Genomic DNA, 16,106 nt, shown 5'->3' with positions numbered 1-16,106 from the left:
AGCATCCAACACTTGATTTCAGCTTAGGTCATGATCTGACCTGAGGGTCCTGGGATCCAGCCCTCCGCACTCGGCTGTGAGTCTGCCTGAAGATTCTCTCTCCCGCTCCCTTGGCCCCTTGCCACCATGCTCTCACTCTCTTTCTCTCTAAAATAAATAAATAAATCTTTAAAAAAGTAAATGTAAAATTAAATCTCTTATCTTTCTTATTCTTGATCAGATAACCGTTCAAAATAATAAGAATAGCAACGTGTTGAGGTATTAAAGAATATGGGTAAATGAAATGAACTAAAGCAACGTTATAAAGGATGGGGACAAAAGGAATTGAGTATATTCTCTTATAATGTACCTGCACTACTTGTGAAAAGGTATAATGTTATTTGAAAGTGGACCTACATTAGTTATAAATGAATGTTGCAAACTCTAGGACAAGCACAGGAAAACCTTTGTAAAAAGGTGTATGGATGGGGCGCCTGGGTGGCTCAGTTGGCTCAGGTCATGATCTCAGAGTCCTGGGATTGAGCCCCATGTCAAGCTTCCTGCCCCTCCCTCTGCTCCTGCTCTCTCCCTCTAATAAATAAATAAATAAAATCCTTTTTTAAAAGTATATGCATATGCTAAGAAAGAATAAATGGAATAATATAAAATGTTCAACTAAAAGCAGAGAAGAAAGAGAAAGAAAAGGTAAAAATATAAAAAGAACAAGCAGAGAAAAAAGAAAAAGAAAGGATAAAAATATAAAAAGAACAAGTGTAAAAACGGAAATCAGTTGCAAACGTGGTGAATATTAACCCATCTGCATCAGCAATTACTTTAAATGTGGATGGTCTAAATACGCCAATTAAAACAAGAGACTGTGAGAGTAGATAAAAAGAAGATCCAACTATATGTTGTCTACAAGAAATCCACTTTAAATATAAACACACAGGTAGATGAAAAGTAAAGGAAGGGAGAAAAACCACGCTTACATTTACCAAAAGAAAGCTAAAGAACCCCTATCAATTTCAGACAAAGCAGATGGTAGAACAAGGAAAATTATCAGGGATAAAAGAGGGTATTACATAATGAAAAAGGGGTCAATTCTCTGAGAACACATAACAATCCTTAATGTGTACATATATACCTAACAAGAGAGTGTCAAACTACGTGAGGCAAAACTGATAAAACTATAAGGAGAAATGGATAAACACTATCATTCATGGAAACTTCAAAACTCTTCTACACAGTAATTGACAGATCCACCAGGTAGAAAATCAGTGAGGACATAGTTGAACAAAACAGCACCAACCAACTGGATCTAACACTTCATCTAACAATAGCAGTATACACAGTCAGCCCAAACTCACACAGAACTAGACAGACCACATCCTGGGCCATAAAACACACCTTAACAATCAAAAAAATGGAAATCATACACTGTTAGCTTAGACCACATGGAGTTAAGTAACAGAAATACAGCAGGAAAATATGTATTTGGAAATTAAATAACAAATGAGTTAAAGATGAGGTATCAAGAGAAATTTTTAAATATTTTGAACTAAATGAAAACACAACTTATCAAAATTTGTGGGATGCTGCAAAGGAGCAGTTAGAGGAAAATTCCAGCGCTGAAGGCATATGTAAAATAAAAAGAGAGAGAGAGAGAAACAACTAAAATCTAAGCTTCCACCTTAGGAAACTAGAGCAAGAAGAGCCAGGAGAAGAAAATAAAGAATAAAATAGAAATCAGTGGAATTGAAACAGGAAAACAGGAGAGCGCCTGGGTGGCTCAGTCGATTAGGCATCCAACTCTTGGTTTCCGCTCAGGTCATGATCTCAGGGTTGTGGGATCGAGCACCATGTCAGGCTCCACACTCCGTGCAGTCTGCTTGAAATTCTCTCTTTTCCTCTCCATCTCCCCCTCCCCTGCTTGTACTCTCAGAAGGGAGGGAGGGAGGAGGGAGGGAGGGAAGGGAGGGAGGGAGGGAGGGAAAGAAGGGAGGGAGGAGGGAGGGAGGGAAGGGAGGGAGGGAGGGAGGGAAAGAAGGGAGGAGGGAGGGAGGGAGGGAGGGAAAGGAGGGAGGAGGGAGGGAGGGAGGAAGGGAAGGAAGGGAAGGAAAGAAAGAAAGAGGAAACAACTGAGAAAAAAAACAACAAAACCAAAAGCTGGTTCTTTGAAAAGATTAATAAAATTGATAAACCTACAGCCAGGCTAGCCAAGAAAAAATGAGACACAAATTATTAATATCAGAAATGAAAGAGGATTCATCACTATGGATCCTATGGAAATTAAAAATAAAAGATAATGAACAATTCTATGCCCTCAAATTTGATAACTTACATGATATGCACCAATTCCTTGAAAGACACAAGTGACAAAAACTCTCATAAAAGGAGAAATGGGTGATCTAAATAGACCTACAACTAATAGAGAAATTAAATCAACAATTAGTAACCTTCCAAAACAGCAAGGACTGAGTCCCGATGGTTTCACTGGCAAATTTAAGGGAAAAAATTATACCAATCCTCAGACTCTTCCAGAAAAAATAAAACAGAGGGTGCACTTCCTAACTCATTCTATGAGGCCGGCCTTACCCTACTATCAAAACCAGATGAAGACATTACAAGAAAGGAAAATTACAGACTAGTATCTCTTATGAACAGAGATGCAAAAATTTTCAACAAAATACCATCAAATCCAACAGCATATAATATGAATTATATACGAAAACCAATTTTTTTCCCCAAGAATGCAAAGGCTGGTTCAATATTCAGAAGTATTAATGTGATCCATCAATCCAACAGGATAAAAATATTTATATATATGTGATATCAACAGATGCAAAAAAAAAAAAAAACATTAAAAAATCCAACACCCATTCATGATAAAAATTCTCAGCAAACAGGGAACAGAGGGGACTTCCTCAATTTGATAAAGAACATGTATAAAATACCTAGAGCTAACACCATCCTTAATGGTGAAAAACTAGATTCTTTCCCCCTAAGATACATAACAAGGCAAGGGTGTTCCCTCTTACTACTAATATTCAGTACTTAACTAGAAGTGCCGGCTAATGCTCTAAGACAGGAAAAGGAAATAAAAAGTATACGGATTGGAAAGGAAGAAGTAAAGCTGCCTTTGTTCACGGACAACATGACTATCTATGTAGAAAATCCCAAAGAATCAACTAGAAAAACTCTGGGAACTACTAAGTGATTATAGCAAGGATTCAGGATACAAACTTAATGTACAAAAATCAATTACTTTTCTATGTACCTGTGGTCTATGAGAGAGAGATATATGCAAAACCACCACCAAAGGCCAAAGATGCTGTAAGACTGAAGAAAAAGGCTGACAACTCCAGGTTGACAAGAAATGGTTTATTAAGGGGACTTATGGACAGAAGCCTGTCTTGGGAAGCTGAAAGACAAATAGATCTCCACGACCCCACCTCCAGTAAGACCTGCTTTTACGGCCCAAGAAGCTGGGGACTAAGTGCTGGGGGACCACACAGGAGGAAATGTTTGAAAATCATAATCTATCTCCAGAGCAGATGAAGGACATTCAAGGGTGTACTTTTTTTTTTTTTTTAAGATTTTATTTATTTATTTGACAGAGGGTGAGAGACAGCGAGAGAGGGAACACAAGCAGGGGGAGTGGGAGAGGGAGAAGCAGGCTTCGAGCCGAGCAGGGAGCCCGATGCAGGGCTCGATCCCAGGACCCCAGGATCATGACCTGAGCTGAAGGCAGACGCTTAATGACTGAGCCACCCAGGCGCTCCTTAAGGGTGTACTTAAGGGTGTGACTAGGCGAAAAGAAAGAATGGGGGAGGGAGCTGTCCCCCAGAAGGTGTCAGGTCACAGAGGGCTGTCATCATGGTGGGTCTGTCCAAGACAGCACTGTTCATACTGCCACAAGTGAACAACTGGAATTTGAACTTAAAAACAAGGTACCATTTACATTAGTGCCAAAGACAAAACTTCGGTACAAATCTAACAAGATGTGTATAGAATCTAAATAAGTACAAAACTCTGACAAAAGAAATCAAAGATGATCTCAATAGAGAAAAATCCATGTTTACAGACAAAAACACACAATATTGTTAAGATGTCAGTTCTTCTCAACTTGATTTATATATTCAACACAATCCCAATCAAAATCCTAGCAGGTTACCATGTATATATGACAAACGGATTCTCAAGTTCACATGAATAAGTAAAAAACCCAGACTAGCTGACACAATACTGAGAAAAACAAAGTCAATGGACTGACACCAGCAAACTTCAAGACTTCCTATGAAGCTACAGTAATGAAGACACAGAAGTATTGGTGAAAGAATAGATAAATGGATCAACAGAACACAACAGAGCCCAGAATAAAACCCACACAATTACAATCAACTGGTCTTTCACAGAGGAGCAAAGACAGCTCAGTGAAGAAAGGCCAGTTTGGGGCGCCTGGGTGGCTCAGTCGTTAAGCATCCGCCTTTGGTTCAGGTCATGATCCCAGGGTCCTGGGGTCAAGCCCCTCATCGGGCTCCCTGCTCGGCAGGGAGCCTGCTTCTCCCTCTCCCACTCCCCCTGCTTGTGTTCCCTCTCTCGCGGTCTCTCTCTCTCTCTCTGTCAAATAAATAAATAAATAAAATCTTGAAAGAAAGAAAGAAAGAAAGAAAGAAAAAGAAAGAAAGGCCAATCTTTTCAAACACTGATGCTGGAACAACTGGATATTCACATGCAAAAATCTGAATCTAGACACAGAAATTATCCCTTTTCACAAAAATTAACTCAAAGTAGACCACAGAACTAAATATAAATACAAAACTGTACAACTCCTAGAAGATAAAGAGAAAATCTAGGTGACCTTGAGCATGGCAATGAGTTTTTCGATGCAACTCCAAAAGCCCAATGTATAAAAGAGAAACTGTTAAGTTGGACATTATTAAAATTAGAAACTTCTGCTCTGTGAAAGAAACTGTTAAGAGAATGAAGAGACTAGCCACAGACTGGAATAAAATATTTGCAGAACACATATCTGATAAAAGACTCATATCCAAAAAAGATAAAAAACTGTTAAAACTCAACAATAAGGGAAAAATGCAACTCAGTTAAAAAAAAACAGGCAAAAAAATCTGAAAAGACACTTCTGTAAATCTAAGGCTTTTCTAAAAAGTAGGCTATTATTTCAAAGGAATCCAATGTGCAAAAAATGGGCAAAGAAGCCAAACAGACATTTCTGCAAAGATGACAAATAGCCAATAAGCACACGAAAAGATGTTTAACTTAATCATCAGGGAAATGCAAATCACAGCAACAAGGAGGTATCAGGTCACACCTTCTAGAAAGGGGAAAATAAAAAACTCAGATAAAAACACGTGTTGGCAGGACACCTCGGTGGCTCAGTTGGTTAAGCAGCCGACTCTTGATTTTGACTCCGGTCATGATCTCAGGGTCGTGAGATAGAGCCCCAAGTCAGGTTCTGCGCTCTCAAGGAGTCTGCTTGAGATTCCCCCTCTCCCTCTCCCCACCATCACCCAACCCCTGCTTGCGTGCACTGTCTCTCTCAAATAAATAAATAAATAAATCCTTTTAAAAAAAAGAAGTGTTGGCAAGTTTCAATATGTTAACAAACACCACGCCTGCTGGTGAGGGCAGGCTGCACATCCCCCTCCCTTTCTCAAAACCAAAATCACCTTCCCTCTCCCCCCATTTTGTCACCATCATCTTTGACCTGGAAATCTCATGTCCCATCCCATCTCCATAGCAACTACAACTTCTAGAAAAAAAAAAAAAGTCTGATATCTTCATTCCCCTGCTTTAAACTTTTCACGATGCAGTAGCTCCTACCGTGTTCAAATAAAGTCAAAGCCATTCAAGAATAGGTCTTGGCCTGGAGCCCCTGGGTGGCATAGTCGGTTAAGTGCTCGACTCTTGATTTCGGCTCAGATCCTGACCTCAGGGTTGCAAGACTGGCCCTACGTAGGGCTCCACGCTCAGCGGGGAGTCTGTTAAAGTTTCTCTCCCCCGATGATGGACTCTGAAAAACAAACTGAGGGTTCTAGAGGGGAGGGGGTTGGGGGGATGGGTTAGCCTGGTGATGGGTATTAAAGAGGGCACGTTCTGCGTGGAGCACTGGGTGTTATGCACAAACAATGAATCATGGAACACTACATCACAAACTAATGATGTGATGTATGGTGATTAACATAATAATAAAATTTTAAAAAATAAATAAATAAATATTTAAAAAAAGTTTCTCTCCCCCTCTTCCTCTGCCCCTCCCCGCACCTGCTCATGCTCTCACAGGCTCTCTCTCCCTTGCTTGCTCTAAAATAAACAAATCTTAAAAAAAAAAAAAAAAAAGGACCAGGTCTCAGCTTACCTTCTTTTGCCACACTTTGCACCTGCTCCCCACACCCTTCCTTACTTCATGTACCAGCCAAGAGAACCTGTCAGGCTCCACCCTAAAGGCACAATGGCCACTCTCGCCTCCAGGTGCTTGTGTAGGTTATTCCTTCTGCCTAGCTCCCCACCCCCCACAAATTCTCATCTGAGCAATATCTATTCGATATTCAGATTTCAGCTTAAAATACCAAATCCCCTATGAGCCCCTGAGGTCAGTGCTGAGTCAGGCACCTTGTGCTCTTACACAAAGCTCTACACATGACCTCTCCTAGAATATTGCAACTGCCCATCCCCTCATCTATAACCCCTCTGGGAGACTGCAGACTGCAAGCTAGGGGCTGCTCAACTAGAAACCGTGGTCCTGGGGGCCTATACAGTGTCTGGCATATAGTAAGAACTCAACAAAGACAACATGATTAAAACAATCACTAAAACTTAAAATTAGGTAAGGGGAGCCTGGGTGGCTCAGTCGGTTAAGCATCCAACTCTTAGCTCAGGTCTTGATCTCAGGGTACCAGGTTTAAGCCCCATACTGGGCTCCATGCTGGGTCCAGAACCTACTTTAAAAAAAAAAAAAAATTTTAATTGTGTAACTAAATGGGATAAGGGTCTGCCTGAGCATTACCATGACTCCTTTAGGATTGAAATCACAGAAATACAGTAATTAAATGACTTCAAGGGAACTTTCTTGAAAATAATCAACTTGTGTTTTGTTGAAATACTTCAGAATCCCCAAAACAAGGATAAGATTCAGGCTACTACCTTTTTTTCTGCTGCCCGTACACATACATGCAACTATTCAAAACGGTAAAGAAAATATATGCAACTATTGAAAAGGTACTAAAATCTTGATATTCGGGCGCCTGGGTGGCTCCGTTGGTTGAGTGACTGCCTTCGGCTCAGGTCATGATCCTGGAGTCCCGGGATCGAGTCCCGCATCGGGCTCCCTGCTCAGCGGGGAGTCTGGTTCTCCCTCTGACCCTCTTCCCTCTCGTGCTCTCTATCTCTCACTCTCTCTCAAATAAATAAATAAAATCTTGATATTCTTCTCCTAGTAATCTAATGCAATTGTGATATAGGAACAAAAATTTCTTGAGGAAACAGAAGTACCAACCTTATTTAAAATAAGTAAGAATGTCTTTATGCCGTATCTTCTTCTCAAACCAGATGACAAAAATACATACAACACAAGTAAATAAAAAAATTTAAAGTCAAGAAATCTCAACAGAAAAAAAGCACCAGAGTAGAAGATATATTTAGAAATGAGGCTGAGACACAAACTATATGCTTCAGAGTTTTTTTTTTTTAAAGATTTTATTTATTTATTTGAGAGAGCGAGAATGAGAGAGAGAGAGCACATGAGAGGGGGGAGGGTCAGAGGGAGAAGCAGACTCCCTGCTGAGCAGGGAGCCCGATGTGGGACTCGATCCTGGGACTCCAGGATCATGACCCGAGCCGAAGGCAGTCGCCCAACCAACTGAGCCACCCAGGCGCCCTATGCTTCAGAGTTCTGCATCTTTGCAAATGAGGGGTCCAAAATGTGGCTCTCTGCTTATTGGTGATCACATCGACTGCGTCACGTGAATACCAATAGCCTTGTCTTGCCACACCTTATAGATGACATTTCTCACATAGTCTATCTGTACCATCTTTCTTTGGATAGTTCTAAAATCTCAAGCTCATGTTTTTTGGGGGGGGGCAGGGTTTAGACTTTTTTATTTATTCATTTGACAGAGACAGCACAAGCAGGGGGGAGGGGCAGAGAGAGAGTGAGAAGCAAACCCCTTGCTAAGCAGGGAGCCTGACGCAGGGCTCGATCCCAGGACCTTGGGATCACGACCTGAGCCGAAGGCAGATGCTTAACTGACTGAGCCACCCAGGTGTCCCGCATGCTCATAGTTTTAATTATTCAACTCTTCAATTTAGATGTTTTTCTTTTAAAAAAATATCCACAGCAAACACTCTCTAGGATCCTATTTCCTTTCCCGTGACAAGCTCATAACTGCCGTCTTCCTGCCAGGGTGCGGGTCATGATCCTAATGTGGCGATGCCATACCTGTCACAGAAGGTAATGCCAAACTGCTTCTTCTTAAGTATATTTTACATCAGACCAGAAAGTTACATGCATTTAAAACTGTGATGGGGCACCTGGGTGGCTCAGTTGGTTGAGCATCTGACTCTTGGTTTCGGCTCAGGTCATGATCTCAGGGTCCTGAGATCGAGCCCTGCTTCAGGCTCCACGCTCAGCAGGGAGTCTGCTTGAGATTCTTTCTCTCCCTCTGCCCATCCCCCTGCTTGTGCTTGCTCTCTCTCTTAAATAAATCTTTAAAAAAAGAAAAAAGATTTGACAACCACTTTTTTTTTTTTTTTTTTACATAAAATAAGGTCACTACTGCGAAAATTTTGTGCTAGGATAAAATCAAGTTTTGCCTTCACCCATCTTTCAATCACACACCAACAGCTTCAACTGTAGGCAAAAGAGCCTAACATCAAAGCACATTTTGATTCACTCTAGAACACATCTTTTCCAATTCCTTCTGCTCTACCAAGATTTATGTACAAAAGCTGGAGGCTGCTAGCCTCCAAACTTCAATAGAGGCACTTGGAATACAGTGAAGCGGACTGTTCAGCTGCTTAAAGTGGATCCCATGAGCCTGCCTCCTGGAGGCATTTGCGGCTTTACATACTTGAAAATGAATAGAACAAGTCAAAGGACGCACTTGAGGTCTGCATTAGATAGAAGCTGGGAGTTGCGGGGGGGGGGGGGGGGGGGAGAATGAGTAAGAAACAGAGAATGGACTAGAGAGACATAGTAAACCTTACTTTAAAGGTCTGACAGCAATTTACTGAAAGATACTTGCACCAGTACATGTGCTACCATGCTATTTAAATAGTGGCAACATCAATTTATTTATTCACCGTTTTTCTAAAACCACATACCCGTAACTGTATGCTTCCTAACCACTCACTATTCACATTTACTTTGAAAAACCACCTGTACTTAAAACTCAAGAGCTAGTGTAACTAAGACTTTTTTTTAAAATATTAGGGTTCTTTTAATAGCAATAACAACCATCTCTGTCATTACTTTGCAGCCCTTCACAAGCTATGATAACTAATATTTTCAATGCTTAACGCCTGCTTTTATTTGCCTAACCTATGTAGCTATCAAAGAACTGAGATAGTCACTATTTTATTTGAAACTCACAAACAACCCTGTCAACAAATAATATAATTAATAATTAATTAATTAATAATTAATTAATAATAATATAATTAATAATATAATTAAGGAAACACAGTAGCCACATCACAAATAGAAACACACATGTGTGCACTGTTTTAGGCGTGTTTATTTAATGATTAAGGGGGTGATGATGTCATTTGAAATACATTTCATTCTTTCTAGATCAAATCCATCGGAACAAATCCAGAGCCATCCAACTTCCATACATTCAACACAAGAATGTGTTCATGATTGCCTCAGTAAATCCTGAACTTCATAATCTCAAGCCATTTCTTTTCTTTTTTTTTTTTTTTTAGATTTTATTCATTTATTCATCAGAGAGAGAGAGAGAGAAGGAAGAGAGCACGCATAAGCAGGGGAAGTGGCAGGCAGAGGGAGAAGCAGGCTTCCCGCCGAGCAGGGAGCCCAACGCAGGACTCAATCCAGGACCCTGGGATCACGACCTGAGCCAAAGGCAGACGCTTAACGGACTGAGCCACACAGGTGTCCCTCTCAAGACATTTCTAACACATCCCAGCAGAGCAACTAAACAACCAAAAATTTTTCAGAACACAAAGATACCTTGGCAATTATATAAAAACTAAAGGACTCTAGTCTTTATGGGTATTGCTAGGAAAATTACACATCTCAACATTTTCATTTCTTGAGAGTTGCCACTGCTCGAAGCATGCAAATTTCAGCAAATTTGACAAGAAAAAAAAAGTCATAAAAACTCCTCTATCCTGTGAAGCAACAGCACCCCAGAAGTGGTTCATTTTCAAATACCATCCATCAGTAATAGCCTTCTCTCACAACAGACAACCGTAACAAATTTAGCTGACTTCAGTATTGGTCCAAATAGAGCTAACGCACCAGAGGTGTCCATCTCCTACAGACTCAAGTAAGGCTCACCATTTTTTTCAGCTTGAGTTAAATGAAAGAAAATGCAATTCATATTTCCAGAAGCAAAAGTGGCATATTTTCCAGTAAGCTTCTTGTTCTCATTTTACTATTTTAAGAGTTCTGATCACTCCCAGCATTGCTGTGTGGCAAGATCTCATTTCTGGTGGCTGATCATTTCCATGGCACGATGCTTTACCAAAACCGTCTCCAGAAGCTGTTTTGATTCATATTTAGCTTCAGTGTATTTATACACAAAATACCATTTCAATGGCGTCGTGCCAAAAAAGAAATAGCTTGCTCGGATTTCAGTTGACTTTGTTAAAGGAAATTATTTTAAATTAATGTGGCTATTGAACTGCTGCCATTCTTAACCTCAGAAAATATATTCCTTCTAATTTTTGCTGTGAACATTTATTTATTTAAGTTAAATTCCAGCTCGTGAATGTTGACCATAAGGAGTCTAAACCTTCCTGCTCCTATTTCATATTCTTCTTCTAAACAAGGGCAGGCACATACTGGCCACATTAGTATGCAGAGCCAGATCACCACCATTAAGTGAAATCATCTATGTATTTTTGGTAGAATCTTTAACAACTTCCACGCCTGTCATAGAAATGGAACAAGGCTGTTTTGTTTTCAGACAGCAACAATTTGATCTCTGGTTTACTAGATGGCGCTCAAAATATTTTTCCATATGTTTTTCCGCAAAGAGAATCTGACATCTGCGTGGTTTACCTTTACCAGTGAATGCAGGCTTTTTTCACCAAACATATCCCAAAGGAAGGTCAGGTCTTCCTGGCTATCCACATGTGGCTGCAGCTGGGCTGGCAAAGCAGTCAACAGCTCATACAGACCTATAAAATGAAAATAAAACACAAAGCGTAATCTTAGAGTGATCTCATTAATTTCACGTAAGGTGTGTGTAAATGACAGCTGCAACATGCCGTTTATATTGGATCTGTATTCTAGGCCATCAAGCAAAACCCTCTCCCAAGAAGCCAACGAAACTTTTTGATTTTTAAATCCCAACCAAGTATGTATTAACAGGCTAGTTTTTACCTTTCGGTTGTCAACATTCTACAGGCATCCAAGTTTACATAACCTGAGACAGAAAATGTGTACAAGCTTTCAGAGAAAGAAGAAAACGCATACATTCCTTTCCTTAATCGTTATTACATTTCCCTCAATGTTTGCCAAAGAGTGAAATGAGTCATGAATAGGAAAAACTTCCTTAGAAGAGCAAAAAACTGATAGAATGGTCCATTAAAAAAGGTTTTGTGGTTTCCAAATAGTTCCTAATAATATATAGCTTCAAAAACATTTGCATTATCTAACATCCAAAATCAAGTTCTAAAAAGTAAGACGGATTCAACCATCCTTGGTGTTGCTTCACTGTAGTCGCCTGGTTTTAAAACAACAACAAGCTACACAGAACTGAGTTTCAACTGGACTCTGCTCTGGGCGTATGTGATACCCTCTGAAAGAGTTAAGGTAAAAGATGCGGGTTACTTGGAGCCCTCCTCACTAGAAGCTTCCCTGGGGTAGACAGTAGCGCCATGTTCCACAGTAGCTGACTGCAGAAACCATCCATCTCCTTCAGGAGCCATCAGACTCCGGTCCAAGAAAGGTTGCGACAGCGCCTGCCCAGGACTCTTCAGGGAGGTGACCTGGCAGGAGTCAGTATCAACTCTTAGCACATGTTTCACTTTCCAGGGGGATTACATGAGGTAAAAAGGACAAAATTCCTTTTATTTCTGTCTGCTGTCTACAAAAACACCGAGACCTCCTGGGATCTACAACACACAGGGCTGTTGTTATTCCTACGCTGAGTAAGTGCAGTGGTTCATCAGAGGGACAGCTTTACAAGATACTTAACCAGCAAAGAATTGTAAATTATGGCCTGATTAGTGTATCTATTATCTTCCAAAAGCGTTATAATATTCTGATGATCAGTGATAATTCGCAACCAGATGTATTAGCTCTCGCTTGGAAAGTTGGATCTGTTAACTTGAGAGTTTAGATTAAACTCAAACATTCCTGGGACTGCATTTGACCAAAAAGATCTATAATATTCTAGGAACAAAAAAAAAACTTCTCCCTATTCCGTTCTTAAGTATTCTTGATGGTTTATATTTACTCCCTTAAAAACCTGGCATCTTGCCTAAACTAGCTCTTATTTATAAATTTGTAAAAACATTTTTTATTAACATATAATGTCTTGTTTCAGAGGCACAGATCTGTGATTCAACAGTCTTACACAATTCACAGCGCTCACCATAGCACATACCCTCGCCAATGTCCATCACCCAGCCACCCCATCCCTCCCCCCCTCCACTCCAGCAACCCTCAGTTTGTTTCCTGAGATTAAGAGTCTCTTATGGTTTGTCTCCCCCTCTGGTTTCGTCTTGTTTCATTTTTCCCTCCCTTCCCCCATGATCCTGTCTTGTTTCTCAAATTCCTCTTATCAGTGAGATCATAAGATAATTGTCTTTCTCTGACTGACTTATTTCACTCAGCATAATACCCTCTAGTTCCGTCCACATTGTTGCAAATGGCAAGGTTTCATTTTCTGATGGCTGCATAATGTTCCACTGTATGTATGTGTGTATATATATATATGTATATATATATATATATACATATATATATATATAAACATTTTTAAGGTGTCTGAACCTAATTCAGTGTATAATAATACAGGTCTCACTTTACACATATACATATACACACACATTTAAAGTAATGACAATTGCCAACATCTGTGGTTAAAGTCAGAGGTTCAAGTTGAAAATTATGTAAAAAGAAGGCAGAGTTTCACTGTTTTATATTGACTTCAGGAACAGTAAAAATGATTCCTTATTCCTTGGTAATATGATTAGTTTAATGATACTAATTTGACTATAATATAATTTATAAGGTATAGTTGTTGGGGGGTTAAATGAGGTAATATATATTAGAACAGCCCCTGGCACATGGTAGTCTGTTTCAGATGTAGCACAGTGAGCTTCAGCCATTGTTGTTATTATTACTGTTATTCATCATTACCATTCTTTGTTTAAAGATTTATTTATTCATTTTAGAAAGGGGGAGGTAGGTGCAGAGGGAGAAAGAGTCTTGGGCAGACTCCCTGCTGATCATGGAGCCCGATGTGGGGCTCAATCTCATGATCCCGAGATCACGACCTGAGCCAGAACCAAGAGTTGGATGCTCAACCAACCACACCACCCAGGCACTCCCATCACTACTATTATTAAAAAAGCAAAAGTCTGAGTCAAACAGACCTAGATTCAAACCAGGTCTATCCTTCAGTTATTTCACATAACTTAACCTCAGCCTTGTTGCCCTCATCTGTTGGAAAAGAAATGGTAATCTGCACATGTAATAAAATTGAACAGAAAAAAATATACAAATATGTACATATACACAAAGAAGTGCACGTGATACAGGGGGAAATCTGAGAAAGGGTAATGGACTGCATCAGTGACAATGTGCCCCTTGCAATTACTATGGTTATGCAAGATGTTACCACTGGAGGAAGCAGGGTCAAGGGTACACAGGATCTATATTATTTCTATGAACACAGGAATCCACATTATCTCAAAATACAGTTAAAACCAAAGGAGACATTGTGGTGAATGTGATTGTTGTAAGAATTCAAGGGAACAATGCACATAGCAGCACTGAGCCCTGTGGCTGGCACTCAACAGGCATTTGATAAATAAATAAATAAATAAATAAATAAATAAATACACACACACACACACACACACACACACACACACACACACATAAATATGTTCTTCTTTTCTTAATATGCCTCATCTGGAATGAAAACCCCATTGCAATGGTACAAAGTCAAAACAACAGCTTAGTGATACATTCCCCTGGACCCAATACCATACTCAGAAAGAAAACCACCCTAGTCTTTTACATATGGAAAATGTTAACTTTACCCAAGTACTGCTTAACTTTTTGTGGGAATAAATCATATTATCTTACATTACAATAATAATTTCTCTGTTAGCAGTAGCTCATAAACCTGAGTTTTCTGGGTTTTCCGAGCTTTATGCAATCGTAATTCATATGCCCCCCTAGCTTGGCACCCTCGTGACGACAGCTGTCACTTCTCTTGAGCTCCCACATCTCGTAGCCCCACCAAAGCCAAGAAGAGACAGGACAGTGCCAATCAGAAATGAAAGAGGCTGAGAAGAGTTAGGAGGGCAGGCGAGTGGCCTCAATGCAGGTAACATGGCCCACCACATCCACTCAAGTACGTCAGAGAGACCCCAGAAACCAGCTCAGTCCATGGCTAAAACCAGGTCCCTGTTCTCACAGGGGCTTTTTATATTCAGTTCCTAGAGTTCCAATAGTGAACACCACTATGAAATCCAAATGGTTTGGGTCCTTGATATTCAGAGAGCAAGTAACAGAGTTTAGCTAACAAGGGTTATCTTGGACAATCTTACCTACATCTACCTACATCTACTGAATCTTACCTAAATCTGAGCAAGAACTGGGACTACACTCCTCTGTAAGTCATTCAAGCTCACGAGTGCTTCATTCCAGTACACCATTATGGTACCTACCTAGAGGTCTAAGACAAATCAGCCATGATCCCTGTCCTCAGGACGTCACAGTGTAGAGAACAAGCACAGACAGGTCGGTTAGGAAGTGCAGAGCAGGGTTAGGCCGCGTGGCAAGGCAAGGTAAGTGGTCAATTCCTCTAAAGGAGGGAGAAGACACCAGGGAAGGCTTCAGCAAAGAATCACACCTGAGTTACATCTTGAAAGCTTCCACTCCTAAGAATCAGCATTTATGAGTTCTTCCATTCAGAGCACTACATTAGTTCCTCTATACAAGTAGGTGGAGAATATGCCACCACCTCTACCCCAGAGATCTTACATCTTGGATAACACAGAATACATATCATATATGCTCAAAGAGAAAGCAATCCTATTTATAATGATCTCCTGTTTGGGGCGACTGGGTGGCGCAGTCAGTTAAATGGTTGACTCTTGGTTTCAGCTCAGGTCGTGATCTAGGGATCATGAGAACCAGCCCCGCATCAGGCTCTGTGCTCAGCGTGGAGTCAGCTTGAGATTCTCTCTCTCTTCCCCCTCCCCCCACCACCACTCTTGTGTGCATGCACTCGCTCTCTCTCTCTAAATAAGTCTTCAAAAAAAAATAATAATGATCTCCTATTTGTCCAAGTAAAGATTCAAAATGTATATTCCTCCAAGTAAAATAAACAGATGTTTAGGCTGTGGATAAAATATTCAAACAGCAAACTAATTTTCACGGATGTTGTGAGATGCCCATGCCGGCTTATAGTATTTAAATTATAATTTGGTTAGGAACACACACTTTTAATTACCTATTAAGTACAAATATCATAATTTAGATATTTGGGGTTTGCCCCATTTGCACATTTCATGCAACCATTTTATTTAAATTCTTTACAATGACTTCTTTATCACAACTACCACTTGCAGAGCTGGAAGAGATCATTTTCACTTCTAGTTATTTGAGATACAACACTTTTCTGAATGCATGGGAGATGCCTTCACTAAGAATCTGGGTAAAGCTGAGTGCTTTT

General features: G+C 40.2%; 1 protein-coding gene across 2 annotated transcripts in view; it reads right to left on the bottom strand.

Annotated features, from left to right (window-relative positions):
* The window catches only part of MPP7 (MAGUK p55 scaffold protein 7), a 288,302-nt gene that overhangs the window by 166,746 nt on the left and 105,450 nt on the right, over positions 1-16,106 (bottom strand). The window contains exon 3 of one of the 2 annotated variants that reach the window (XM_025885841.2): positions 11,246-11,364. In XM_025885841.2, coding sequence (XP_025741626.1) covers positions 11,246-11,364 — 119 coding nt within the window. The remainder of the gene's footprint in view (positions 1-11,245; positions 11,365-16,106) is intronic. The other variant, XM_073885448.1, reaches the window with a different exon arrangement.

This window comes from Callorhinus ursinus, unplaced genomic scaffold, assembly GCF_003265705.2.
Source record: "Callorhinus ursinus isolate GAN/ISIS: 27379988/994484 unplaced genomic scaffold, GSC_fseal_2.0 scaffold62, whole genome shotgun sequence".
NCBI classification, from domain to species: Eukaryota; Metazoa; Chordata; class Mammalia; order Carnivora; family Otariidae; genus Callorhinus; species Callorhinus ursinus.
Note: the sequence above shows the minus strand (reverse complement) of the source record. Positions and strands in the feature narration are given on the sequence as shown.